At 39.3% G+C, this 27273-nt stretch overlaps 2 protein-coding genes across 2 annotated transcripts; one reads left to right on the forward strand and one right to left on the reverse strand.

Annotated features, from left to right (window-relative positions):
- Positions 1-300: 300 nt before the first annotated feature.
- Positions 301-12351, reverse strand: LOC124166980. The gene is made up of 6 exons (XM_046544730.1): positions 12200-12351; positions 10253-10341; positions 7129-7247; positions 5982-6133; positions 5509-5647; positions 301-561 (listed from the first exon to the last, which is right to left on the reverse strand). Exons 1-6 carry the CDS (start codon positions 12228-12230, stop codon positions 429-431), a joined length of 663 nt encoding a protein of 220 aa, XP_046400686.1. The 5' UTR covers positions 12231-12351; the 3' UTR covers positions 301-428.
- Positions 12352-15490: 3139 nt separating this feature from the next.
- On the forward strand, positions 15491-26851 carry LOC124167122 (trichohyalin-like). The gene is made up of 2 exons (XM_046544921.1): positions 15491-16255; positions 26756-26851. The coding sequence occupies exons 1-2, from the start codon at positions 15491-15493 to the stop codon at positions 26849-26851; spliced, it is 861 nt and encodes a 286-aa protein (XP_046400877.1).
- The last annotated feature ends 422 nt before the right edge of the window (positions 26852-27273 follow it).

A 27273-nucleotide genomic window follows, 5' to 3' on the forward strand; every position in this document is an offset into this window, starting at 1 on the left:
GCACGATCCCTGCTTGAAAGCTTTCTAAGCACTTTAAGGCACATATGAACAATCTAAGGTATAGGTACATTTGATGGGATATAGTGGGTTTATTTTTTAAGTAGTAGTAAGTATTTTCATTACATTTCTCCTTACTTCCATAATTCACTTGATATATAGCCTTTTTAAAATATACAGCAAATAATGCCGTGCTACAATCTTTTGAGAAAGGGGCAAATCTAAGGAAAAGATAAATCAATGAAGCCATACAAACATTATGCACTAAGAAATGGATTAATTTATTTTTTCTTTCAAATTTTCGTTGAATTCATAGATAAAATGTCAGGTGAAAGAGGAATTAGACTTCTCGTGGCTTGACATTAGGCCAAAAATTCACCCAATGGGAGATAATGGTCTCGCTGAAATAAAGATATTGTTACCTTCATTCCTCAAAAGAATTCACTGCAAAATTTTGTATTTTTTATTCTTTGAGATGCACTTGACAAAAATGTTTTCCCCTCCAATGTGGAATCTTCGGTGGTTATATTCTTCTCCATGCATTCAAAAGCACCAACAAAACCCCTAAAACAATGAAAAAAATGATGTCACACCTGAGGGAAATGATTTTTCTTGATAAAGATAAGGTCATGATGTGCGAGTAGTATTTTTTCATCTCGAGTCGAGTAATATGGTAATGTCTGGACCTGGCAACACAGCAGTTCATGCTCTAACATTTTCTCAGTTTTCCAATCCCATTGCGAATTTTATAATCTGAATCCTCCGTTTGATGTAAAAAGAAAATATAAAGAGGAACGTTAATGGAAATTGTGTCAAAATTAGCAGAGGTTAATTCATTTCATTCGTGCTGTTGGAGCTGTATAAGGAACATTTATTTTCTTTCATCTCCAAATTTTTACACCATTGCCATCAACTTATATATTTATCATTTCAATCTGACATTAGACTATGGATTCAGGTAATATGTCGACAATTTAAGTATATACATAAATACTGGCTGACCCGGCAAACGTTGTTTTGCCACATAAATTATTTCTAGTAAATATTTTGGTTTTTGGAAATTGAACCCGTTTCAATTGAATTGGCACATATGTCGGAATAATAGGGATTCGTGGTAGTAATATAACTTCTCCTTAGAACTATCCAATTAAAAAAATTAATCAATTTTTTAATGAATAATCGCCTGCCATTTCACAGCCGTGATGGATTCAAATTACGAAGCAAAATTACTTGGGATCCAACCTTCAGTTGTAAGCGGTGCTATGGCATGCCTGGCAAATCCAGTGAGTTCAAAACCATTGCTGGATAATTTACAGCTTCGTCGGTATTGCAAACTGTATAGATAGAAGAGATGTCAAACTACACAAACAATACTGACGGTCGCCAAGGGGACAGAAAGCCAAAAACAGTAAAATGTCACCTTTTTTGATGCATTTTATAAATTCACTGTAAATCACGTAGAAAACGAAAATCGATTACAAGTATAAGAAAGTTCATTTCATTTTCTTTCCAATGTATATGTTTCTACTAAATGTGGCCATTATCACTAATTTAAATATGCTAAATAATAAAGGTTTGCAGGCATTAAAAACGAACTTTACATGTATTTCTTATATAAATGATTCAGGCCGTTACGGAGGAGTTTGTCTATAAAAAATCGTAAACACGAGAATTTTATATGTTAGAGATTCTTACGTTAGATTATAGCCCGGTCAAATTAGCCGAAAAAATATGGGTACCCTTGCATAAATTCCAAACAAGCTGAACATTTGCATGAACCACAAGGATACCACTTTAATGAAATCCTGACTCCCCATCGATCCCATGGGGCCTATTACGTAACTTTGACTCGGAGCTAGAGCTATCTGTAACTCCGCCCGGATTTGTTTTGATTTGTAGCTCCAACCCTATTACGTATCGGCAGGAGTTACGAGAAGTCTCTGAAAGAATGCGGAGCTACAGTGGCTATGGAAAATTCGGAAAGCAAATCTCCAGAAATGAGTCAACTAATAGGAGCTTAGGTATCCGATAGTAAATGTTTCTGAGCAGACGGGTTTAACGTGAACATGGAGAATACATTATATGTAATGTATTAATCATGAACGTGAATTTCGGAATGGAGTCCCAAGCTTGTATTACGTAAGTTAACGTGAAATAATTAATATAAACTACATTGTTGAAATGTTTATACTTTAAAACTTATTCATATACAGTTATATGTCATCCATTGTATACAGCCATTCATTTATCGTCGAATGCAAACCTATTCTCTGCCCATATTTATATTATGGCAATGAATACAATTTTAGATACCGGCATAGGTCGGAGAAAATGAGCAGGAAGCAGTGCGTGGTGCTCACTAATTTTATGAGTGACCACAGAAGCTTTGCCCTTGGCATATTCCAAGGAATAAACGGGGAGGCAATAATTAATAAAATGTGGGGTGATAAACCTTAATATTTCATGGACAATTGACAAAAATGTGCTACTGAGATTGAAAGATGCCTACACAGAACGAAGATATAATTGCACACACACCGACACATTTTTTTAATACCAATAATGAAAATAAAAATGTCTTATGATAACTCCAGCCCGATTTCCTTCGCTTCTCTACTGTCATTTGTTGGTGTCTGCCGTCGGAATCTGAAGGATTTGGCGGATTTGGCAATGAATCGACCAATAAAAATATATTGGGGAAGGATAATGAGGGTGTTTGCGGAGTATGTAAGAAGAAGGAGGCATCTGACATTAGAAAGGAGACGAATAAGGGGTTCCCACAATCCGATCGAATTAGATGAAGACCATTTTCGAATGTTTTTCAGAGTGTCGAAAAACATTTTTCAATATCTCTGCCGGTCTCTGGGACCCACACTACACGCAGTAAGGAAGGAAACGCAGAATATCTCAGACGCAGAATAAGAAGATTCAACATTACATACGCCGATAGTGATATAATGAAAATTCTTTAATAATATTTATCTGTTTTTCCACGCTTAGTCCAGATATTCTGCGTTTCCTTAGTGTGGGTCCCAGAGACCGGCAGAGATATTGAAAAATGTTTTTCGACACTCTGAAAAACATTCGAAAATGGTCTTCATCTAATTCGATCGGATTGTAGGAACCCCTTATTCGTCTCATTTCTAATGTCAGATGCCTCCTTCTTCTTACATACTCCGCAAACACCCTCATCATCCTTCCCCAAATATGTTTGTTGGTCCATCCATTGCCAAATCCTTCAGATTCCGACCTTCCGCCGGCAGAAATCAACAAATGACAGTTGAGAAGCGAAGGAAATCGGGATGGAGTTATCATAAGGACGGGTCAGAAGCCTGCGTTATTCTAGCCCCGAGATAGCTCCAGTTCGTAACTCCTATCGAAGTTATTTTGACAACTGTAATAGCAAATTGAGCTATGGCAGCCATCATAACTCTTATAGCTCCATAGCTCCGGAGTTATGACTTACGTAATAAGCCCCCATGTGTGCAAAAAATGTTATTCAAGGTCAAAGGTCACAAAAATGAGCTTTTTTTTGCATTTTTTGGCCAAACGGTTTCTTTTAAGATAAAAATTGCTCATACTTATATTGTATCATCATTGGAAATACAATCATTGGAAAAGCGATGGAGATGATGAAATAAACGAACAACTTCAACAGGAAAAACGGATACCTACTAGCTATCACACTCATGGAAAATAGTGCTCAAACAAAGTCGGGAGAAAAATGAAAGTAAAAGTCGCCTGACTCCAACACATTTGTATAAAAGGCGGTCAAAACCACCACTCCCTACACTTCAGTGACTTAGAGAAGCCAGCTGCAATGCCGGCGAAGCTGTTGTCTACAAATAGGGACACATGCGGTGCATAGGCGATACATTCGAACCTATGGTGGGGAATACAAATAAGGACTACTAGCGGCACAGCCCAGAAGAAGTTAGGATACGTCAAGCTCATTGTGGGAAGAGTTTCGGATGACAAAGTAAAAGAAAGATGATATTTCGCACTCGTCCGACAACACCTTAAATATGCAGCGAGCACGTGGGATACTGAGCTGAAAGACTCAATCCGCGAGCTGAAAAAATACAAAGGAAAGCTGCGCGGCTCGTCAAAAACTGCTACGGGCGTACAGACAGAATTACCCAGATGTTAAACGAATTAGGCTGAGAGCCGCTGGAGACTCGGAGGCTGCGCGCAAGGCATAGATTTCTCGAACAATTGAGAATGGATATTCTTAGAAGCGACACGGATAAAATCATCTTAGAGCCCCACTATATTTCCAGGTCCGACAGACGCAATAAATTAAGACATTTTTCCGAACGGATAGGTATGGGAATTCGTTTTCCCCCGAGCAATAAAGGACTTTAATAAATGCTAGTCATAATTTTATTTGAGGATTTGATTGTTATATTTAGACGGCTGGTGCCCTAACAACCCCTTGCGCACGCCTTTTTAGGCGGCTTACGGGGTAGTTTGCCGATGGAGATTTATCCCATAGGCCTCTCCGCTGAATATTCACCACACCTCGGAAGCCTACATAAGGAAATCATAAGTCTACCCAGAAACAGAAAAATCGGGTCGAGGGGTCACGTGATACGGAATTTCTCCTTTGCAGTCTTGGTAGGGTGAGCAGAAGTCATGAAAAAGGCTTAATAATAACAGAGTTTGAACGCGTGCAAAGAAGAGCAGCCAGGTATGTGAAAGGTCTTTACGATAGCCTTGTTAGTGTGACTGACCTCTTTAATAAACTCGGGTGGGAATCTCTGTCAGACCGTAGATTGAAAAATAGACTTAACATTTTATATAAATTCAAGAGCAGTGTCTTTTCTAAAGACGAACATCTTATGGACGCAAACATATTACGGAAGATCAGATGATATAAATAAAATAAGAGAGATAGATTGTAGAACAGACAGATTCATAATGTATTTTTTTCCAAGATCAATAAGAGACTATAACGGCAGCGAGAGAACTCATAAATAGATTAGATGACTTGTAGTGTAGCCTACTAACTAATATAAAACCTAATGCATGTTTCAGAATTTTATTATTATTTCTAACCGCATGAGTTAATATAGTTTGTTAGTATGCGTGACGTTTTTTGGACTGTGTAGTGTGCATGAGAGATTCCAATGCATGCTGCATGCTAGTGATTTATCACCCCCTGCCAAACACACTAGAGGAGGCTCGCAGGATATTTTGTAGATGTAGAAGTTCAAAATCCCATTAGTTTACATTTACTCCAGGACTACGTTAAGGGTATATGGTGATATTTCGAGGAACCTTGTGACAAGTAACATCATCAAAGACAAACGGTCGTATTGAATGGGCCACAGGGTGCTAATAATCCACACAGCTTTTGGCAAACTATGCCAAAAATCCAAAAAACCTGAGTCAAGAATAACCATGAAAATTACATTGTTATCGATACCTGGATCAGTTCATAAAACTCTGCGTGGGCTGCGTACTTTTAAAGCGCAAAAATCGTAACATTTGTCGTTATCTACAACTTACTCGCAAATGAACTGTATGGCATGGTCATCATCAGGAGTTTCGGTATCACAATACCAAGTTCCAACGTCTTCTGGAAGTAAATGTCGGCAAATTTCATAGCTTTCCATAAAGTAGAGCTCTTGATGAGCAAAGAAGTAAGCTGAAACAGAAGATTTGCCGGGTTAAATAGTAAGCTGGAATGGAGAAGATTTTCAGCGATAAAAAGACAAACAATACAATTATCAATTTCTGCGTAGAGAAGTGGCAGATCGATACGAAAAAACAGTGGCGGATCCAGAATAGGGACAAGGTGGGTGCTAAGTGGGGTTTAATCTACCAGCAGAAATGGGGGTCCGAAAAAAATTACAATTCTATTGTAAATTGGATACCCCTCGGGTATAGCCCCCTTAATAGAAATAGACCCCTTAATCCCCCCATAGATCCGCCACTGCGAAAATATATACATCAAGTCAGCACAAGAGTAGAAATATTACCAGTATACGCTTCGGCATAATTATCACATAAGAACTGAAGCCCTTCTTCCACCATAATTCTTAAAAAGGGAACTATGACCTTCGACCTATTGGTAATGTTCATTATTGAATCAAAGTAGGCTCCCATAATATTCAATAAAATCTCCGTTTCTCTGAAAATAAATATATAAAAACAGTATTAACTACCTGGAATAAGGTATAAGCTAAACTAAATATACAAAATGAAGAATACATATGATAGATAAGATAACATTCAGTGTAATAATATGCTCTAAATATATAGTATACTGTATCAAACCGCAATAATGAATCTTGGATTATAATGTCATAGTACATGGAATAGTGATATAATGCTACCATTTCGGAGGAATAATCTCCGAATCGTAATTTGAAGAATCAAAAAACTCATACAGTTGAACTTGAAATAAGTCTCCATTAAGTCTGTTATTAGAGTTCAATTGCATTCCTCGGGTTCCATGAAACGGTTGAATAATTACAATTCATCATCGCAATTTGCAAAATAAAGGAGGAAATGTATTCCCTTCATGTAAAATCATTTTATTTGTGCACTGTCCATTATCACGTCCTATTAAATGCTGAAATGTTCGGAAACATTGGCCTGAATTCTCGAATTACTACACATTTATCAAAGCTGGTATTATTGGTCATCTGCTCCTGATATTAAAATTCAGATCTGATAACAATTTTTCACGGAAAATCATTCAGATTTACCTAAAGTTTATAACAAAACATTATGCTCGAGGAACCACCATAATTCAGAAAGAAAGATACAAGCCTTAGCTCAGGTCACTATTGAAAAATCGAGGGTGTTATCATTTTTCCAATAATAATTGTAGTGAAGCCGAGAGGCAGTGTACAGCGATTTTCACAGCCAAACAATTTAAGCCTGAACATTAATCTCCCAATAAATCTACGGCCATTTTACAAACGAGATAAACGGAAGCCCTAAAAAACTCAAATCTAAATCTCAAATGGAGTGAAAAAATTCTGCAACCCGCATTTCTGTACTCCATTTAAAGGATTATATCGGTTGGACATTTCTGCTTCAGTTATTTTTCCCTAATGTGATTTAAAGAAGACTTATATCCAAAACTTTATTTCATATTTTTTCTTATCAATGCCTTACCTGCAAAAATGCTGGCACCATCCACACCGACTCTCATTATACATTTTTTTCGATACATTAATTTTTGCTTCATCCAACAGGGCCGCTTTAAATGAGTCTGCGAAAATATTTTTGGGTCCCTGAAAAAAATTATTAGCTTTTTTGTGCATTTCTAGAGTCATTGTTAATGAGTACAATGGAATTGTAACTTAATTATTACAGAACAACTTGCTGTACTCCTGACAAAAAATATCAATACCTACGATGATATACCCACGGTATTTCTATAGCCAATATTTCGCCAACCGTTACAATTTATCGGTGTGAATTTAAAAAATGGGAACCTTGATTGGCTAAAATTCCGAAAGGTTTGTAAGAAAAATGATTATACTTTTATATATTTAAGAAACCATTCTTAAAATGGTATTTCGGCTGACTATTACATCTATAGGGAAAGTAAGACCAATTCTCATTGCTGTAGACGATGTTCACAGCTTTTTTAAGACCAAGAATTTAACATATGTGGCTAGAAAAAAATCAGAAGTTGCCACAGTAGCTGAACAACTTATGCCGATATTGAGGTTTCACCTCAATATTGCGAGGTTTCATCACACAATAATGGCGATAACAATAAGAACCAGCTGACAGCCAAAACTGACGGCTTAAGTCTTTGTTAATCGGGAGTACCGACCTTTCAAATATTTCCCGATATTTCGTAGCCGTTACTTTTTCTGAGGAAATACGTTAATTTTCCAGTGAAAACAGACAAAATGTAAACTTTGTGCGTTGATATGATATCAAAACTGTGTTAAATTCACATTTAAAAGTTATGAATTGTCTTAGCAGGTTAAAGGTCACGGTACCATTTCAAGTGCAATACCTTGTGTGTTTCCCTCAAAAAAAGTCCCATTTAACATCAATTAAAACACCAACAAATCCAATACCGTTTTCACAGCCTTTCAGAAGTTCCAGATATCGTACGCGCGGTTAGAATATCATGTGCGTTGCGTCGAAGCACAAGACCCAGGGGACAGCATAAGGAGGCCCAATTTCATCCCAGGTAAGGCTGATTTCTGTTGCCACTTTGGTCGTATTTTTATCGGCTTTCAAAAATGTCCGCGGAGCGGTGATGAGTGCAATGCGATCTACTTATTTCATACGTTTTGCTTTATTGTCTTTACAAATGCAAGGAATTGAATTGAAGAGCTATGAATTTGATATATCGCCTCAAAATGTGTTTAAATATCGGTTGATACCCCTAATTATACCTTATTACCTCGTGAAACTTGGATCTCTTTGTCCGTCAGCGACGCGAGTGGCGACTTCTGTAACTAATTTAAATGTGCGGAGGTTGACAACACATTTACCAGTAGAGGCCAATACATTTATTAGTAGAGGCCGACTTTCGGAAAATTCGTGCACAAGAATGCTATTTCATGAAATATCAAAGATTAGAGTCGATTTTTTCGATAAAATAACTTTAAGTACATAATTCAGTTCGACTACATTTTGATCCAACCCTTTTATTACCATTTCGTTGTAGGTATGAGCCGTCTCCTAAAACCAGATGAAACCTACATTACACTACTGTTTCGAGGGTAGCCTACACTACACCTAAACTGCTCATGGTAAAGTCAATATAAGGCTAACGAAGGGTATGTTTCAGATATTCAAGTCCAAAATTTACATAAAGCTGCGGAAAATCTCTCGCAAATGAACAGCGGCAGGAGAGAAAACGGGATGACGTAGAAGGTATTAAATATTGACGAGTGGTAATTCAAAATAATATAGAAGTAAGAAAGCACTCATGAATAAAAATATTTATATAAATGGAAAGAAAATGAAATACACTGCCGGTCAGAAAAGAAATGTACGTGTAAGAAGACTATTAAGGCGAGGGATACCCTATGACAAATTAGGCACGAAGGACGATTAACAGGGAAATAAGGGAAAAGACAAGATGCTGACCATAAAGAAAGACAAAGCGGGGAAAGAGGAAGGGGAGAATAAGAATCAGGGGGGTTCCGCGTCAATCCAACCCAAATAAGTGACATTCTCTCTTCAATTCATTTCATATTTAGAGACCCTGGATAGGAGGGGAAAAACTACTGATTGCGATAATTTCATGACAATCAAACATAAAAATACCAAATTTTGCATGGCGAAATTTTCTGAGATGCTCAAGCTCAAAGAAAGAAGTATTTGATCTTTGGTAGGACATTAATGTTAATAGACCACTTTGTACAACATTAAAATTCTAAACCTATTACCTTTCCGAAAATGTACGTCTAAATTTTGCGTCTGCGCTAAAAGTACACTGATACAGGGACGCAGCCAGGAATTAAAGCTAGGGGGGTGTTTCAGGCGACCTTAATTCTGGGGGGCCTGAGGGTATTGCATACCCGCCAGGGTAAGCGGGAGGTGCAGGGTCCTCCTCCAAAAAAAATTAAGATGAATGGTTCAAAATGGTGAGTTTTACGCCCTTCTGAGGTATATTTTATTAATCCTTATACTATTCTATAAGTGATATTAATGCAATTAAGTAAAATAGATTAAAATTAAAAATTTCTCTGAGCTCTGGGGGGAGGGTTTATCCCCCAAAACCCTCCCTCGCCCTCCCGGCAGTGATAGACGTTTATCTGTAGATAGTCACAATCAAGTGTCATTAATTTCCAAAATTACGTATGCAGTGAATGAGGGTACGTAGTTATTTGGAGGAGGAGACAAGTTTAGGTCAATTTTTGCCAGGAAGGAACGGTAGGGAACAATGAAGGAAGGGAGGAAATAAATCTGGAGTCGGTATTGGCCTGCTCTTAACGAAAGACGCCAAGGGACGGCAGCTTAACGTCCCTTACGACGGACGGAGTGTACTGTGCTTGAAGCGCTCCTCAAAAAGCACTCTAGTAGGCATTCTCTCAAAATCTTCACCACTGCGGGGATTCGAACCCGGGCCCACTTGGAAAGAAGTCGGCACTCAAATCGCCACTCCAACCCTATTCTCCTGTAACTAAGTGTTCGGTTGAAAAAGTCACTTATTTGCGTTTAGTTGACGTGAAATGGCCGATAACTAGGGGTGTTTCAGAGTTTCATCGGATTGGCGTGATCAGAGAAAGGAATTTAAAAGATCGAAATGAAATATATTTACTTTCAGGGCTTCACGGCATTCATCTAAGCTCATACTCGTAGGCGGGAAAGCAGTACTACTAGAAATCCCAAATGCCACCAGACATGCACCTGCAATATAAAGTGTTTATGCATATTTAACTTTTATGTGATGCTTAAACTCCTCCACTTTATCTGAAAATATAAACGTACCATTTATTAGTACAAAGGTGAGAGTAAGTGGTAGGAAAATACACTGCCAAGTTCAAAAACCCATTATTTCAGTATACACTCACAAGTATTCAACCTAACATCAAATTCGGGATATTGTTATCCATGGATTTATCACTCTTGGAACCACTAAAACTTTAACTCTACGAAAGAAATCAGTCATCAATGGTGAAATAAAGCATATCTTACATTATTACAGGCGTCCCCAAATTATAGCGCGATTAAATCACAGGCTTAACTTTTCAATATAATCTATGCACAATTCATAGCAATCAAATTGCACAACTTCACCCATATCAGAATTCTAAATTATTTCGTACCTAATAATTCATTAATTCATTGACATTAATTGGCAAGTTAGCATTGTTGCGGACAAATATGATTCTAATGCTGAATTTCTACGAGTGAATGTCAATAGAAATAATTTTAGTAAAAAAGAAATACAATAACATTTTTCCTGTCTCAGTTTAATAAAATAAAACCGAGTGAAATTCGTAAATTACCTCATAAAATCGCCACAAAAAAAACGTTCATGTTTCCGCACCGTAAAGCGTTACACTCCATATCAGACTCTTCACAGCCTTTTTTTTTAACTTTGACGTAACGATCTTCTCACTAGCACCCCGCCGTTCAGGAACGCCTCCTTCACTAACGCAATTCTCTTCCCGATGTCCTTTGCCCTCGAATTCCAATCCCATACATTCATTTCATCCTTTTTCTTCTCCATCTTCTTGGTCTTCTTTTCTTCTTTCCTGGATGCTGCTGACGATGATAAGTCACAGCAAGGGTTTCACATGTTGACGATCCCGAGCACCTTACCGACTTCGCTGCCACCTGCGACACCCGCCATTAAGGGCCGTGTCCCGCGATTCCATCGGAGACTCGTGTAATCAAGTTCCATGTTATCAGGGAACAGACAGTTGGTAGGGTTTCATTCCAACCGTGTTTTTTTTGCGTGTCACCATCACGCGGACTACCTTTCATTTGGCTCCTACCCTTCGACCTATCTGGCATGGGTGGCCCTACCAGGAATAATTGCCAATTAATCCCGCCAGTGAAGCTCTATAGGTCATAGAAACGCGCAAGCCTTTACACCGCGGAAAGGTTGTAGCCCAAAGGAAAGGCAATCACACTTATTGATTCAAATGTTTACAATCAATAAATGGGAAGAGCTAACGATATGCAACGAATGCGGAAAATATCATGATATTCAACGGTTAAAAAAAATCGCTACTAAAAAAGTCCGTAGAGCCGATCTCAGGCTGAATCGTCATCTAATTATGATGAAACGACAAGGAAAGTAAAGGCGACAAAGTATGGACGAGGCAAGAGGGGGCAGTCGCGGATACAGATGGGGGCGCGCGACCCCCTTGCGTGTCCGCCCGTATTGCCGAACATTGCAAAGCCACAATTGTAACTTTTTTATATCATAAAATGGCACTGTCTTTTACATGTGTATTATCACTTTAAATAAAATTTTCGTTTAGTCTGCCTGTGGCTTGATCATTTTTTATTGCGATAAAAGTAAATACAATCAAGATATATTTTGCGCCCCCCTTGAGTTTTTTCTTTATCCGCTACTGGAGGGGCTATTGATAAAGGGGTTCAAACCCTCTCGAAATTTAATCGGTTCCCCCCTCAATATTACACCCCCGAAAATGTATTCTGGCTACGGCCTTGCTTCTTGAGAGGCAGAAGATAACCTTTTCAAAGAAGATATCATTTCATTACCATACAAATATTTCCAAAGAGGACTCACTCAGAATGGGGAATTGCTTCAAATAACACATTTTCACAGGATACCCGTGTCCAATGATGTCGTCTACAGTCTCCGACTTGATATCCACTGGAATGAAAGACAGCCAGGCCCCGAAACCTCAATTGAGCGGCAATAACACTCTTACCAAAATTTTCAAAAGAAAAAAACAGGCACTGGAGGGGTGGCCCCTCCCATTCTAAAATACGTCATGATAAAGGCATGGCTTATAGACCTTTGATCTTTCGGCCTAACGTTGTGTGATTACAGGATTATAAGACCGACTGAATAAATGGAATGGCTTTTCGAGAATTGAACCGTAACTGTGCTTAGAAATTCTAACATAGAAGCTTATGTGAAGATAAAAATCTACACACATCCATTACGTCAAAAGTAAATAATAAGGATGTTAAGATGGCACCAGATGATTGAAACTAACTACGGTCATTAATCAAATAAAAGTATTCAAATTACCGGTAACTTTTAATTTTATGGTAATATTTCCTCGCGACCTTAATTTTTTGAAATACAGGTAATTTCACTAAAAATGTAAACCTCGGCTTTTTAAGCTATTCGTCGCTTGAAGTTAACGATAACATACAAGGAATTTGGTACATGTTTATAATTTCTCGACGAATATAGCCAATGAAAGTCACTTACGGCAGTGATTATTTCAATTTTCCTCTAAAAGCTATTTCCTCGTAAGTTTAAAAATAAAAAAATTCGCAAAATTGTCAACTAATTTTCATGGTTTGGTGACGTCGTTATAGAGTTCCGGTCCATTCTCATTCAGTAAAAACCGATACGTGAGGGAATAAATAGCTCGCTATAGAGTAGATACAAAAATGAACTATGCGATACAGATGCGAGGAGGAGAGGAGTAACGCAGAAGAGGCAATTGCACGGTAGAAGCGCGTGACGTCATCAACTTACCTACATAAGGGCTAAGATGATCGATTTATAGCAGCAAATATGTGCCTCTAAACGGATGTAGGAGACGGATCATAAGTCGGAGAAATGCGCGTCTCCATCAAAATAACGATAGGAGGAATCAGAGCAGTAGTCCATTACGAGCTTGACGTCATAGGCAGGGGCGGTCCTGGGGGCCCTCGGCTATGGCTCATGATGGGACCCTCCTTACCGGGGGATGCGGGATTCCCCCCTCTCCCCGGAAAATTTTAGGAAATTAAAGATGCCCCGAAATGGATTTTGACGCCATTCTGACTCCTAAAAACTAGATAAAAATCAATGAAAAATTGAAATTTCCTGAAAAGTGATCTTTTCACAGCTTATAAAATTTAAAAAAGCATTATGGATTTATGATCTATTTGGAGAATTCTTGAAACTACACTGAAATCCAAAAAAAACACTAAATAATCTTTTCGAATAACCCATTCAAAAAAACTTCTGGTATTCTTTTTCCTTGCCTTTATTTATTTTTTTAATAATATTTTTACACTGAGTGTGTTGCTAATAAAGCTAATAATGAAAATTTAGAAATTTATAATTGCAAAAAAACTTCGGTTCACGTAATCTGAGTCTTTTTTCATTTCACCTTCCATATTGTAACCGGTGCATTCTGCCCGCTTACATAGTGGCGCATGAGACGGGAGTGCGAGGTAAAGGAAGGCCGTTTTTTTTTTTTCTTTTGGTATATGTCCGTGTGAATGTGTGCGTGAGTGTCATGAATCATTGAGTCCCCGTTTGATGTTTCCCTATTTTCCTCCCCACAATGTGTAATGCTCTCCCTTCCCCCCCCCCCTCCTAATGTGTGCAAGTCGAATTCTTAAGACGAAGAAGAACGTGGTTCCCCCCCCCCCCCGTGTCCTTGGTGAAGTGACCGTCCAACCCCAAGTGCATCATCCCTTTCTTTCCCCTGACCCCCCCCTCCCCGGTGTTTCCTCCCCTCAATGGCTATATAACGTGGTGCACCGGAGGAAAAGGGGCTTAGATGATTTTCTTTTTTTGGCGATTCCGAACAAAGAAAAAAACGCTCCCAAGAGTAGGCGGAGTGTGGGGAGGCAGAGAAAAAAGTTGGTGGAGAGATCCCGAGAGAGAGAGAGAGAGAGGGTGCCCAATACGAGTAGGAGTTGCAAGGTAGACTCGTGGTGCCGATGAAAGGATCTCCCAACTGTCGCAGAGAAGCCATCTCCCACTCGTGAACCTGCCGGAGTTGATGCGGAGCAGCCTACGCCGCGGAACCGAATCGCCACGATCAGCAGATCGAGAGCCCCGAAAATTCAACAAACTGTAAGAGAAAAAGCCACGAAATCCCATTCCTCCCCCCCCCCCCTCAAGGAACAGAAGAAAATTCCCACTTCACCAAGTCAAGAAGAGAATTCATTAAAAACGTTTGTAAAATTTCCCCCCGCACAAATAGAGAAGAGGACAGTACTTCCCCTATTACCGTGCGAATTTCAGTGCAATATCTATTTCGTTGTTTCATATTTCCATTCCCCCCGTTTCTTTTTGTTTTTTATTTATTTGTCCCCTTTTCTTGTGGTTTTTGTATGGGTTATGAACGTGAAAACGTGTAGCGTGATTTTTTTTTGGGTTTAGGTTAAGGACTGAAATTTTTTCTGTTGTGCAGCATAGTGAATTATGCGTTGTATTTCATTGAATTCAAGGAGAAGAAGTTAATTGTTACTTTTGCTATTGATTTGCTTGTATTTGTAAATGATCATATTTAAACTCATTAAATTTCTGTTGAGCGAACTACGCAGTCGAACGGCTTTCTTTATCCGAACGCTCCTGTCTCAGGTCTCATCACCCCTAAACTTCCCCCCTCCTACCCTTTCCCAAAATCCCATTCCCTCGCCCCAGGTGCACGGAATATCCCCGCTACACCTCCGCCCTCCCCTTTTGCCCTCCAATCTCCCCCTCCCCGAATGTGCCCCGCACGGTGGGGTTACATCATTGGCGCCCAAACAGGGACCTTAGACCCGAGTGACTCAAGCGGAGTGATTAGTAAATTCGTTTCGTTTTGCATAGATCGCGGAAATTTCGTGGAGCGATTTTTTCTTAAATTTGTGAATCAGATTCCCAATTTTGTATGCGTCCCTTTCATTCCTGCTCATGTTTTTGTAAGATGTCCGGATTTAATTGTGTTTTTGGTGGGCGTCAGTCAGTTGGCCACCGTATTAGATAAAGTGTGGGTTAATTGTGTTGCGGTGGTAGCCTCGATTGCGATTTGCCTTAGCGTGATTTTCATGATTGTTACTCTTTCAGCGAAGTGCGAATTTCATTGTTATTTTTTCCTTGTGTATTTTGTTGTAATAATTACTCTCGTACGCGATGGAACCGGAAGGTAAGAGTTTTAGAGAATATCGCGAACCCCCTAGGTACGATGAGGACGGGTCAGATGCCAGTAGCGAGGTGAAAATCATTGACGTTTCTAACTGGGATGAGGAGCCGCAAGCGGAGAAGGCGGAGGATAGAATAGAGCACAGGAGTGGAGGCACCGAAATTACCAGCCTTAATGAGTTATTTAAAAAACTGGAGGAAAAACTCGATGAGAGGTTTGAAAAATCTGAGGAAGCTAGGAGGGAAGATAAGAGAAAAGCTGAGGAAGCTAGGAGGGAGGATATTAATAAATTTGAAAGACTAGAGGAAAAACTTGATGAAAGATTCGAAAAGGCTGAGGAAGCTAGGAGGGAGGGTATCAATAAATTTGAAAGACTAGAGGAAAAACTTGATGAGAGATTTGAAAGAGCTGAGCGAGCTAGAAAGGAGGATATCAAGAAATTTGAAAAACTAGAGGGGAAACTTGACGAGAAATTCGAAAGAATAATGAAGGATATGAAAGAGCGTTTCGATACTGAGAAAGATGGAAGGGGGAAACTAGAAGGGAAGTTGGAGGCAATTAATGGGAAGATTGAAGGAATTGGGGAGATAGTGGACGAACGCGTTCAAGAAGTAAAAAGGGAAGTAAACGAGAAGGTAGAGGTTGTAAGGGAGCAAGTTGTAATAATTTCCCGAGATGTACAGGAGGAGAAGATCCACCACGAAAAAAGAATTAAAGATATTGCCGAAGAGGTAGCGGGGATCCGTCGAATGAAGGTAGGTGGTACGGGTTCTTCGACTAATTTTCCGAGTCCCCCGGCTAATTTGCAATTCCGTGGCAAACCACATGAACACCCCATAGCATTTATGAGGGGAGTTGAAAACTATTATTCCGTTCACGCCATCCCGCCCGAGATACGATCGCGGTTTTTCTATCAGATGTTGGATGAAGGGGCAAAGGGATGGGCGGATACTATTTTTCCTTTTCCGGAGGAGATGGAAGTATTCAAACAACTATTTGTCGCGCGGTATTGGAGTAAAGAGCATCGGATAAATTATAAAATTAAGGTTATGTCGGGAATGTACAGGAGGACGCCGGGAAGTAGCATGCAAGAGTACGCGGCTCGGAAAATCGCAGCGATCAAACTGTGTGAGCCGCCGGAGAATGAGGAGGAAATGGTGGCATTATTGGTAAGACATTTCCCACCATATGTTCAGGATTTGCTCCGTAGTTTGGAAGTTGCCACTTACGACAAGCTCTTAATTATGCTCGGACGATTCGACCAGTCCCAAAATCATTTAGGAAGGGCAGAAGAGACCCACCCTAACGTAAACGCGATAAGGAATCCGTCACGCAGGGGGTTTAGCTCGTGGCACCACGGTGGAAGCCGAGGAGGAGGGCAGACTCAAGCAGATAGAAGGGAGGGAAATGAGAGAGAAGGGGGCGAAGGGAATCGGAATGAGGATAATATGCCCCAATCTTATGGATTTTTCCTTTCCACCTCCGCGGGCGGAAAACTTACGGAGTTTGGGTCGAGCGACTTCCCCCACCCAAACCTGCCGAGCATAAAAGTGGAAGTCCCCATTTTATCAACACTACGGGTAGGAAGGACCCCAGCCCACGAGTTGAATCATGAGGAGAAGGAGAGGCTCCATTTATGTCCAGAAATTAAAAGTATGCTTCAAAAAGGTATCAGGGATATCTTCAACCGTTTTGAGAAAGCAAATTTAAGGTTAAATATAACAAAATCTAATTTCCTCAGGAAAGAAATCCATTTTTTGGGATACGTTATCGATACAAAGGGAACGAAGGCCAACCCAGACAAGGTGAAGGCGATAGTGGATTGCGAACGGCCGAAAAACGTTCGGAGCCTTCGTGCATTCCTTGGAATGAGCAACTATTACGCGCGCTGTTGTAAAAATTATGCTGATACAACCAGCCCAATGTTAGTTTTTCCCATTGTACAGCGGACCATATGTCATTCGCCGTATCGTTGCCCCAAATGCTGTCGAGTTGGAAGGAGAGGACGGCGGATTGATAGGTCCGTACAATTTCGGGAATCTAATTCCGTACATGTCCGAGGTCTAATATTTTTTTTCCTTTGCCAGACGCGTTCCCTAGGCGATGTTTTGTATTCCGCCTTTGTTTATTGTGTGTTGCTCCGCCTGAGTAGGAGGGCGTTCCCCTCGCGAATCGCGATTTTTTTTGTGGGCGGATTGCCTGTATATTTTTTTTTTCGTAAATACGTTCCCCGTATTTCCTCCTTTGAGAGGAGGGCATATGTAACCGGTGCATTCTGCCCGCTTACATAGTGGCGCATGAGACGGGAGTGCGAGGTAAAGGAAGGCCGTTTTTTTTTTTTCTTTTGGTATATGTCCGTGTGAATGTGTGCGTGAGTGTCATGAATCATTGAGTCCCCGTTTGATGTTTCCCTATTTTCCTCCCCACAATGTGTAATGCTCTCCCTTCCCCCCCCCCCCTCCTAATGTGTGCAAGTCGAATTCTTAAGACGAAGAAGAACGTGGTTCCCCCCCCCCCCGTGTCCTTGGTGAAGTGACCGTCCAACCCCAAGTGCATCATCCCTTTCTTTCCCCTGACCCCCCCCTCCCCGGTGTTTCCTCCCCTCAATGGCTATATAACGTGGTGCACCGGAGGAAAAGGGGCTTAGATGATTTTCTTTTTTTGGCGATTCCGAACAAAGAAAAAAACGCTCCCAAGAGTAGGCGGAGTGTGGGGAGGCAGAGAAAAAAGTTGGTGGAGAGATCCCGAGAGAGAGAGAGAGAGAGGGTGCCCAATACGAGTAGGAGTTGCAAGGTAGACTCGTGGTGCCGATGAAAGGATCTCCCAACTGTCGCAGAGAAGCCATCTCCCACTCGTGAACCTGCCGGAGTTGATGCGGAGCAGCCTACGCCGCGGAACCGAATCGCCACGATCAGCAGATCGAGAGCCCCGAAAATTCAACAAACTGTAAGAGAAAAAGCCACGAAATCCCATTCCTCCCCCCCCCCCCCCCCCCCTCAAGGAACAGAAGAAAATTCCCACTTCACCAAGTCAAGAAGAGAATTCATTAAAAACGTTTGTAAAATTTCCCCCCGCACAAATAGAGAAGAGGACAGTACTTCCCCTATTACCGTGCGAATTTCAGTGCAATATCTATTTCGTTGTTTCATATTTCCATTCCCCCCGTTTCTTTTTGTTTTTTATTTATTTGTCCCCTTTTCTTGTGGTTTTTGTATGGGTTATGAACGTGAAAACGTGTAGCGTGATTTTTTTTTGGGTTTAGGTTAAGGACTGAAATTTTTTCTGTTGTGCATCATAGTGAATTATGCGTTGTATTTCATTGAATTCAAGGAGAAGAAGTTAATTGTTACTTTTGCTATTGATTTGCTTGTATTTGTAAATGATCATATTTAAACTCATTAAATTTCTGTTGAGCGAACTACGCAGTCGAACGGCTTTCTTTATCCGAACGCTCCTGTCTCAGGTCTCATCACCCCTAAACTTCCCCCCTCCTACCCTTTCCCAAAATCCCATTCCCTCGCCCCAGGTGCACGGAATATCCCCGCTACACCTCCGCCCTCCCCTTTTGCCCTCCAATCTCCCCCTCCCCGAATGTGCCCCGCACGGTGGGGTTACAATATATGTTTCACGATATACGCGAGTGTTGTGGGGGCCCCATAAGCTCGGGGCCCTCGACGATCCCCGACCAACCGATCTGGCCAGACCGCCCCTGTGACAAAGGATTGCAGAACGTTTTATATTTCCTCTTTAAAATGTATAATGTTCCAATTTGTGTTGCTAAACACAGCTAAATTTATTCAAAGGCTACAAAGGCGTGCATAAAATTATAAATGATGCGTGGAAAATAATACGAGAATGCAAAATTTTTCTGCGTCGGTAATAATTATGATCATATAGAAAGGGTTGCTTCAGGATTAATCCGGTGAAATTCCAAAATCTTAACAAATTTAAGGTTACTGGGAATTTTCCACAAATACTTTCACTCCAATACATTAAGTGTTAACGGCATTTTGTACTATCTTCAGTAGGGGCGGATCCAGCATTTTTTCTAGGAGGACACTTGGATCTGTCAGGCAAACAATCTTCTCATACTAGAGATCAAAAACAAAATACAACAATCACTGTACGAAATATTCTCTTTATTTTCGTATGAAATTTATTAATATGAAATTAAATGATTGGTGCTCCGTAATACACAAAACAAAACAAACGTGATGATAAACGTAAAAAAAATTTTGTCTATTTTTAAGCGTCTAAGGGGGGAGGTAAGTTCCCCCCTTCCCCCTAAACCAACCTATGATCTTCAGGTATTTTGAGAATAATAGTAAATGTATTGAACCTGGTTGTAAAGAGAAATTAAAGTTTTGAGGTAATTTTCCAGTAACTTTTAATCTATTAATGAGGTTGATCACACCAATAAAATCTATCTTATTAAAATTAGCCCATTATTGATAATCCAGAGTATTCATTCCTTAATATACCATGATATATGAATGTATTACGTGCATCTTTGCATTGTCAACCCGTTCTCCTGAACTTGACTAACTCTCTCAGCACTTCAATCTGAAAGTTGGTTTGGCTAGGCAAGGGTAGAGTTCACCCTATACTAAGCCACTGGCATATTGATGTCAGGTAGTCAGTTTCTTTTCCTCTGTCACCTTGAAGCAATAGGCACCTATGTCTGAAAGCTTTACCCAGGGTTCACCTTCCATTGGGATTTTGAATTTCAGACGCTAGGGTGTACAGCAAAGTAGCCCTCAGTCACCTCTTCCAAGTAATATACAATCTGAGGATGTGGTGAGGAAGGATGGGGGAGTAATGGCCCAGTTGACAGTAACTATGACAGAAATGAATATTGAAAATGTTTCTCATTAACATCAAACACCTTCTATTATCAGGACTTACCCTCACATATGTATACCCTCACACAGGAGTATAGAGGAGAATGTTCCAGAGGAAAAGAATTCTACTGTTTCTAAAGGTACATACTCCAAAAGCAAACTCAAGCACTGAAATAACCAGCCAGATGCCTAGTTTGACCGCAAGGGTTGATCGGTGAAAAAAGAATCGCTCATAAATTATATTTTATAATTTGTCTCCTACTATTTAATATCTTAGAAATATGAGGTCATTCACTAATACGGAAATCTGAAGGAATGGAAAGAAAATGACTGGTTATTTTTTTACTGCTAGCAGCTATAGACATGCTGCACCAAAGCAATGAAGTCCTCTTTTAAGCCATCACTCAATCAAAGCCAAATTGGTGCACCCTATTTTACTGGCTCGCATTTCTTGCAAGCGTGTAGTCAAACTTTGGGTTTTCAACCCCCTCACCTACCCTCTCCTCAAAATATTTTCTTTCATGGCAGCTAACCATAATACATCTTCTTTGGAGAACACTAGTCTATCCCCTGAACCCACGTTTTTATATATAAATGCAGTTCATAATGTCTCCCTATCACCAACAATGAATTTAGCTTTCAGCACTATGCAAACAAAATATAGAAATGATTTAATGAAATACAAGTATATGGTTTCCTGATGGGTGCAAATCCACAACAAAATATCAGTATACACAACCCGATTACCACCCAACTTCCTCAGAAGCCAATTGCTGGCTAGGTGCCTGGTAACTTAGAAGTACATAGCTAAAGCCACAGAAATGTTTCAATAAATTTTTTTTTCAAAATGAATGAAAAAACAACCATGAGATGCATGAATTGAAGTGGACAGACTGACATTGAAATAAGCTACGGTCACTGATGGTTGGGTGTTGCTTAGTCACCCACAAATTTCCTTTAAGATACTGTTTAGTGATCTAGGTAAACGATGCAATCAATACAGCCAAAAAAGTCTGTCAAAATAATATCAATGCTGGTGTACCCCGTTGCAGAGCTACAACAGCAAAGAAATGAGGTAAAATATAACTATGGACAGCAATAACTTTGAGCAGATGGAACAATTTAATTATATGGGCAGCTTGATAGAGGAAAATGGAGACAATGGAAAGGATTTAGAAAGGTAATAACACAGGCAAAAAAGGCATAATTAATAGAATATAGTTGATGACAGTGGGAAGAAGCAGATAGGCATTTATAATGTACAGAAAATTTCAAGGAGTGAAATGGATAGAGCCGAGAAACATGTAGTGTGTGAGGAGAGGAAACTGATACAGATGATTAATAATAATTATGTCGTCATTATTACAAGTAAATTTAGGACTAGATAGTGCTTTATTACAATTTACTTGCTTGACAGTCATATACATCTATGCCCCGGACAGTGATTCAGAGGTAGCATAAAGTGTGGATGAAGAGAGTATTGAGGGGAGAGGAAATCTGAAAACTACAAAAGCAGGAAGAGAGCAGTGGTGTAGCCAGGATTTTGAAATGGGGAGTTTACCAGAGATTTTGGGTCCCTTCTGGGATCAATGGAAAACTTCCCAGTGCAAAGGTATTTGGGGGACCTCCCCCAGAAATGTTTGGGGTTTTTGATGTTGAGAACGTGATTTTTAGGACTCAAAATATGTGTTTACATATATTATCGTTTTATTCAAAGAGGCCATCTCACTCGTTAGTGGCACCTCTTTTAAAGGCTCAAGGGGGAGGTTTTGACCCGGAAACCCCCCATAGCTTTGCCTCTGTTTCTGAGTAGATTGATGAGTAATAGGCTTTTAAAAAATAGAAAAAATAATCAAAGAAATTTGGATGCTTGAATGTTGGAAGAAAGGGGATTTGTGACAAAAGAATGAGTAACATTAAAGTAAAATTCAAGTAAACCTACCTTACTTATAGATTACCCCTAACAAAAATAAATGGTTCTACATTAAATTCCTGCGATAGAATTATTTATGATCCACTATACACTTTTTTTTTTTTAATTACTCTCTTAGGAAATATTTTTTTCTTAGGATTGCTTGCCATTTGGGCATTGTCAATGAGAGAGAAAGAATGTCTGGAAACAATATACTACACACAAAAATCACAGGATGATTGTAATCAAAGAATTAGGTGAAGTAGAAACAGGAGATTAAAGCAAAAAATTATCATTATAAAGGAAAAAGCATGGTTTCCAGGAAAAGATCGACTCATAATCAGAAAAAAGGATGATGGAGGAACAACTGATCGTAATGATGAGGATGGAAAAGAACTGACTGACATTAGTAGCATTGGGGGCTCAAGGAAGACTTTTGACTGAATGACTTTGTAGACTCACTGTCATCCATTTTGAAAAACAATGTTGCGGTATTCTATAATAATTTCAGTGTTGTCCATGGTAAATTCACAAACCGAATAGATGCAATTAAATCCTAGGACTCTATTATGAAGAAGTAAGAGCAATGAAATAGTGAGACACAGCGATCCAATCTTAATTTCCAAAGTTTGTACATTAATTAATGTACAAACTTTGGAAATTAAGATTATTAAAAAGAGAGAAGATTAAGAGAAAGTATTAATACTTTCAAGAAATCTAAAGAGTGCCTACAAGAGTGACTATGTATCAGTAAGAATAAACTAGTAAGCAGTATCAGTAAGAAATGGCACAATAACAGCAAGGCAATAATATCAGAGACAAAGAGGGATGCACATAAAATTTTAAAAATATGGAAGTGGCAACTGCTAGATATCAGAAGGGTATCTACAAAATGAAAACTTGGAATAGAGTAGGAATCAAGGGGCCAAAGCTGAGGCAAATTAATGAGGACATAAGTTCTGTCATTTCGGAAGGTAGAAAACCAGCAATGTATGAAGGTAGAAATAGCCAGTAGAGTAGTCAAGGCAAAGAGGTCATCCTATAAAAAGAAGAATATTCTGCCAGTTGGGACTAAAAGCATAGCAGTAAGAATTCACAGAATATGATGTCTCTAGAAGATAACTGTGGAATGTTATGCAAATTGGCAGTATAACAAAGGAAGCCATCCAAAGAGTCATACAGGACGGGTTATCAAGGATGTAAAAGAGAAATGTGTAATAGGTAAACGTGGAAAGAAAAGCAGACAGAAGAGTAGACTATTAGAGTTTCTATCAACCCAATAGTAGGACTGCTGACCCATGATGATAATGAGCAAATATTCTCACAAGGACTGACGAGTAAAATACTGTGGGAACCAGTCCACTAAAGAACCTTGCTCTTTCCTGTATTCTGAATTTCTTCCTTTCAACCCGTTTTTGACACAGCTTAAAAGGAAAACTAATGTCAGTATCAAAATGATGTGCAGTTGTACTTGGCAAATTTATGTATGGGATTGAGTGTATGCTATAATAATGAGTAATAGGTCATTTAAAAGAAAATTTTATTCTAAATTCTGATTTTTTTGTTTTATGAAATTTTCAAAAATGTAGACACATCAGTGCAATAAATTACTCTGTGCACCATAAAATTAGCCGTCTCATCAATTTCACTAAATTTTTAACTCAACACAGGGAAAACTACAACGTCTTTAGCATTCATCTTGGCATATTTTTAGAATGCATAATTTTTTGCGAATTAATGAATATGTTTTAGCATTATCTAGTCCTACAATTAACTCCAAAAGAAAAAATTAAACTGGTGAATAGTTCATAGTAGGTGTACATAGTTCATGAGAAAATACTGTATATATACTACTAGAAATTGTATCCATACAGGTTCTTTTTTCTAAAGAAGATTCAAAGTATAATTTTCCATGACATTTTGATCAAGTTTGGAGCTTGAAAAGCATCAAATTCAAAAAATCCCGAGTTAAAGAGCTAATTATATTTGTGTCTTCACAGTTCTCTTCTCTCCACTCTTCTTCCGACATCTTCACCACTCACTCAGACCATCCCTTTGAATTTCATCATTAATGACATGCTGCACCGCATTTCGAAGGCCTCCACCCTTAATTTCTCCTCTCATATATGTATTTGTCCATTCCTAACTTCCATAGAGAAGCATCCTCCTAACACACAGTTCTGATAAAATATTTCCCAACTTCTATGTTTAAATTTCCCACTGTAAGTAGGTTTCTTTTGGTGGAATGCTCTCTCTCCTCCTGGGATTTAAAGCAATCTCTTCTTGACTATCTGATCTCTTCCTGCTTCCAAAATAATAGAATTTATTCATGCCTCCCAGCTTTTGATTCTCTATGCCAGTCTTGGTGGCTTCATCTCGTCTACTGCATAGCAAATTTTTGGCAAAATTTTGGGCATTTTAAAATTCTTATCTATCACTGTAATCACGTAAGATTAGAGTGGAGTTTTGTAAAATTTCCAAGGAAAACCGGGAATAGGGTAGTTTCCTTCAGAAAAGAAAACAAAAGGCATTGATTGCGATTCCTTATCCACCATTAGTGTATTCATAATATGCAAATTATTTGGTTTTAGAAATCCTCTAATACCTCAATACTTTTGAATTATGTTATATTTATACATTTATGAGGACAAGGAATAGGTTAGTTACCACACACATTGCATTTAGAATTCAAATTTATTCAATGCCACCCAAGACGCTGCTTCGACCTCGTAAGTAGATAGATCTTGGGTTTCCGCAGCATTACTCCATGTTAGTCTTGGCTTCCGGGCATTCCTCTGCATTAAGTTGTCCATATGTGACGACAGTTTCTTTGGTCAAATTTATGTATTGCTACTTCTGACCTGAAGACGCCAGCAGGACGGCTGGAGAAACTGTCGTCACCTATGGACAACTCAACACAGAGAAAAGCCCTAAAGCCAAGGCTCTCATAAGTAGATGTTGACGTCACCTGGCATTCTATTCTTCATGTTTTTTGAATCTTACTGAGTCAATAGTGCTAGAAATTTTGATTCTGTTTTCTTGTCGGATATTTCACCTTTCGATGCAGCTTTAACATTTCTACTTGGCTACTGCACTTAAAATTACAACAAACCCTTTTTAGGCCATAAAATGGGTGTTGAACAGGCAAAATTTTACGTGAAATGAATTTGAAGTGAAAGATTTTGAAATCCTTGGTTGGAGCAAAAAGTCATGAATAATTCACGCACAGTAGGGTAGTTTCCTTCATCAAAGAAAACGAAAGGCATTGATTGCGATTTGTTACCCACCATTAGTGGAGGGCATATATATTGGAGGTATTTCGATAATTAATTTTGTTTCTGTATACGAACAATCACCTTCATAAATTTTTTTGATCATGCGCTGTTAGAAGGTTTTCATTTTTTTGTATTGTACATGTTTTTGAAATATTCTATTGCATAGTTTTCTCTTAATGTAATAGGGTAGTTTCCTTAATCAAAGAAAATGAAAAGCATTGATTGCGATTTGGTACCCACCATTAGTGGAGGGCATATTTTGGAAGAATTTCGATAATTAATTTTGTTTCTGTATATGAACAATCACCTTCATAATTTTTTTTTGATCATGCGCTGTTAAAAGGTTTTCATTTCTTTGTATTTCATATGTTTTCGAAATATTCTATTGCATAGTTTTCTCTTAATGTAATAGGGTAGTTTCCTTATCAAGGAAAACGAAAGCCATTGATTGCGATTCGTTACCCACCATTAGTGTATTCATAAAATAAAAATTATTTGGTTTTAGAAATCCCGGTTTACACGAATGGCAATGGTCAATTTTAACAGCAGTTGAAAAAGGCCAGATTGGCACCTATGAGATGCCCCTCCACGTGACGTCACAGGGACCTAGTTTCTATACGAGTAGATAGGAGTTGTACATCGTCTGAGATTACCAATGCATGCATGAGGCACAGACCTCACGGAAACATCTCTTAATAATCACCTATTAAAACTGTTTATGGTCGGAAAGTTTCGTAAGATATTAATAATCCTTATTTAAGCCAAGCCCTACCTGCTAGCAGGATACTCTGCTACTAGCTAGCAGCTAGCATCGCAGCGGCACAAATATCTTCGCCCCAAGGTCACCTCACACGGCGACAGCGGGAACAAGAACGACGTCACACGGGCTTTTCCAAGCATTCATACTTAGCCGTTGCATTTTCGCTCGCTTGAAAATTTTCACTTTTCATTTAATTGCGAAAAATAGATATCGTCATTTAAAATTCTAAAAGCATGAAATGCGTACTCCAGGAGTAATAATCTTTCGATTTAGGCAATAAAAAAATAATAGGAAACCACCCTATTCCAGGTACTAAAAATTCATGCACAATTCCAGATTTTCCCGGCTTTCCATGTTGCTGGACACCCAGCTGGGTGAGTTGCAGCTTCTTTGTCTATGCCTCGGCTGGCACTCGTCCTCTGCATAGTTCCCAGTTTATCCCTTCCTTATTATTTCACCCTTTTTAGACGGTGAAGTTCTCGCCTTGGCATGACTGCTGTACTGAGCCCCAAGAGACTCTTCAGTACCCTCCATATGGAGCATTTTTGGAGGACATACCTTGAGAAGGGTCTTGCTAATAATCACGCACACTCAGCACCAACCTTTTTTGACCCTTCCTAGCGGTGACTCCGCATTATCCTGGACTCCGAGGGCAGTTGGGCTCCCTCCTTTCGGGGTTTATAACCCCACCAGTGGCGTTGGTTCGCAGTCAATCATGCTTTGCTCATATGAATTAGCTATATTCAAAAGTTTATTTTTTTTGAGAAAGGAACAAATATTCATTTTGCAAAATGACTGGATAAACATTTGTATGACCCTTATTGCTGAGAGTGGTAATAGAAGACAAGGGGTCCGGGTACCTGCTCCTGGATTTCAAGGGTAAAGCCTAAGCCCTGCTGTGTTGGGTCCCAAAACAAAGACATTGCGCACCCACGACCATCATTGAAGGGGAAGCTAGGAAACGTATACATTCAGCATTCGTTCA

The sequence above is a fragment of the Ischnura elegans genome, chromosome 10, assembly GCF_921293095.1.
Source record: "Ischnura elegans chromosome 10, ioIscEleg1.1, whole genome shotgun sequence".
NCBI classification, from domain to species: domain Eukaryota; kingdom Metazoa; phylum Arthropoda; class Insecta; order Odonata; family Coenagrionidae; genus Ischnura; species Ischnura elegans.

Excerpts from the sequence above, each read along its gene's own strand:
- LOC124166980 (XM_046544730.1), bottom strand. The coding sequence starts at position 12,230 with ATGTGTTATTTGAAGCAATTCCCCATTCTGA. Across the intron at positions 6,134-7,128 it reads TGGTGCCAGCATTTTTGCAG|AGAAACGGAGATTTTATTGA; the intron begins GTAAGGCATTGA and ends ATTTATTTTCAG. Across the intron at positions 562-5,508 it reads GCCATACAGTTCATTTGCGA|GGGTTTTGTTGGTGCTTTTG; the intron begins GTAAGTTGTAGA and ends TCATTGTTTTAG.
- LOC124167122 (XM_046544921.1), top strand. The coding sequence starts at position 15,491 with ATGGAACCGGAAGGTAAGAGTTTTAGAGAATATCGCGAACCCCCTAGG. Across the intron at positions 16,256-26,755 it reads CGGGGATCCGTCGAATGAAG|ACGGTGAAGTTCTCGCCTTG; the intron begins GTAGGTGGTACG and ends CACCCTTTTTAG.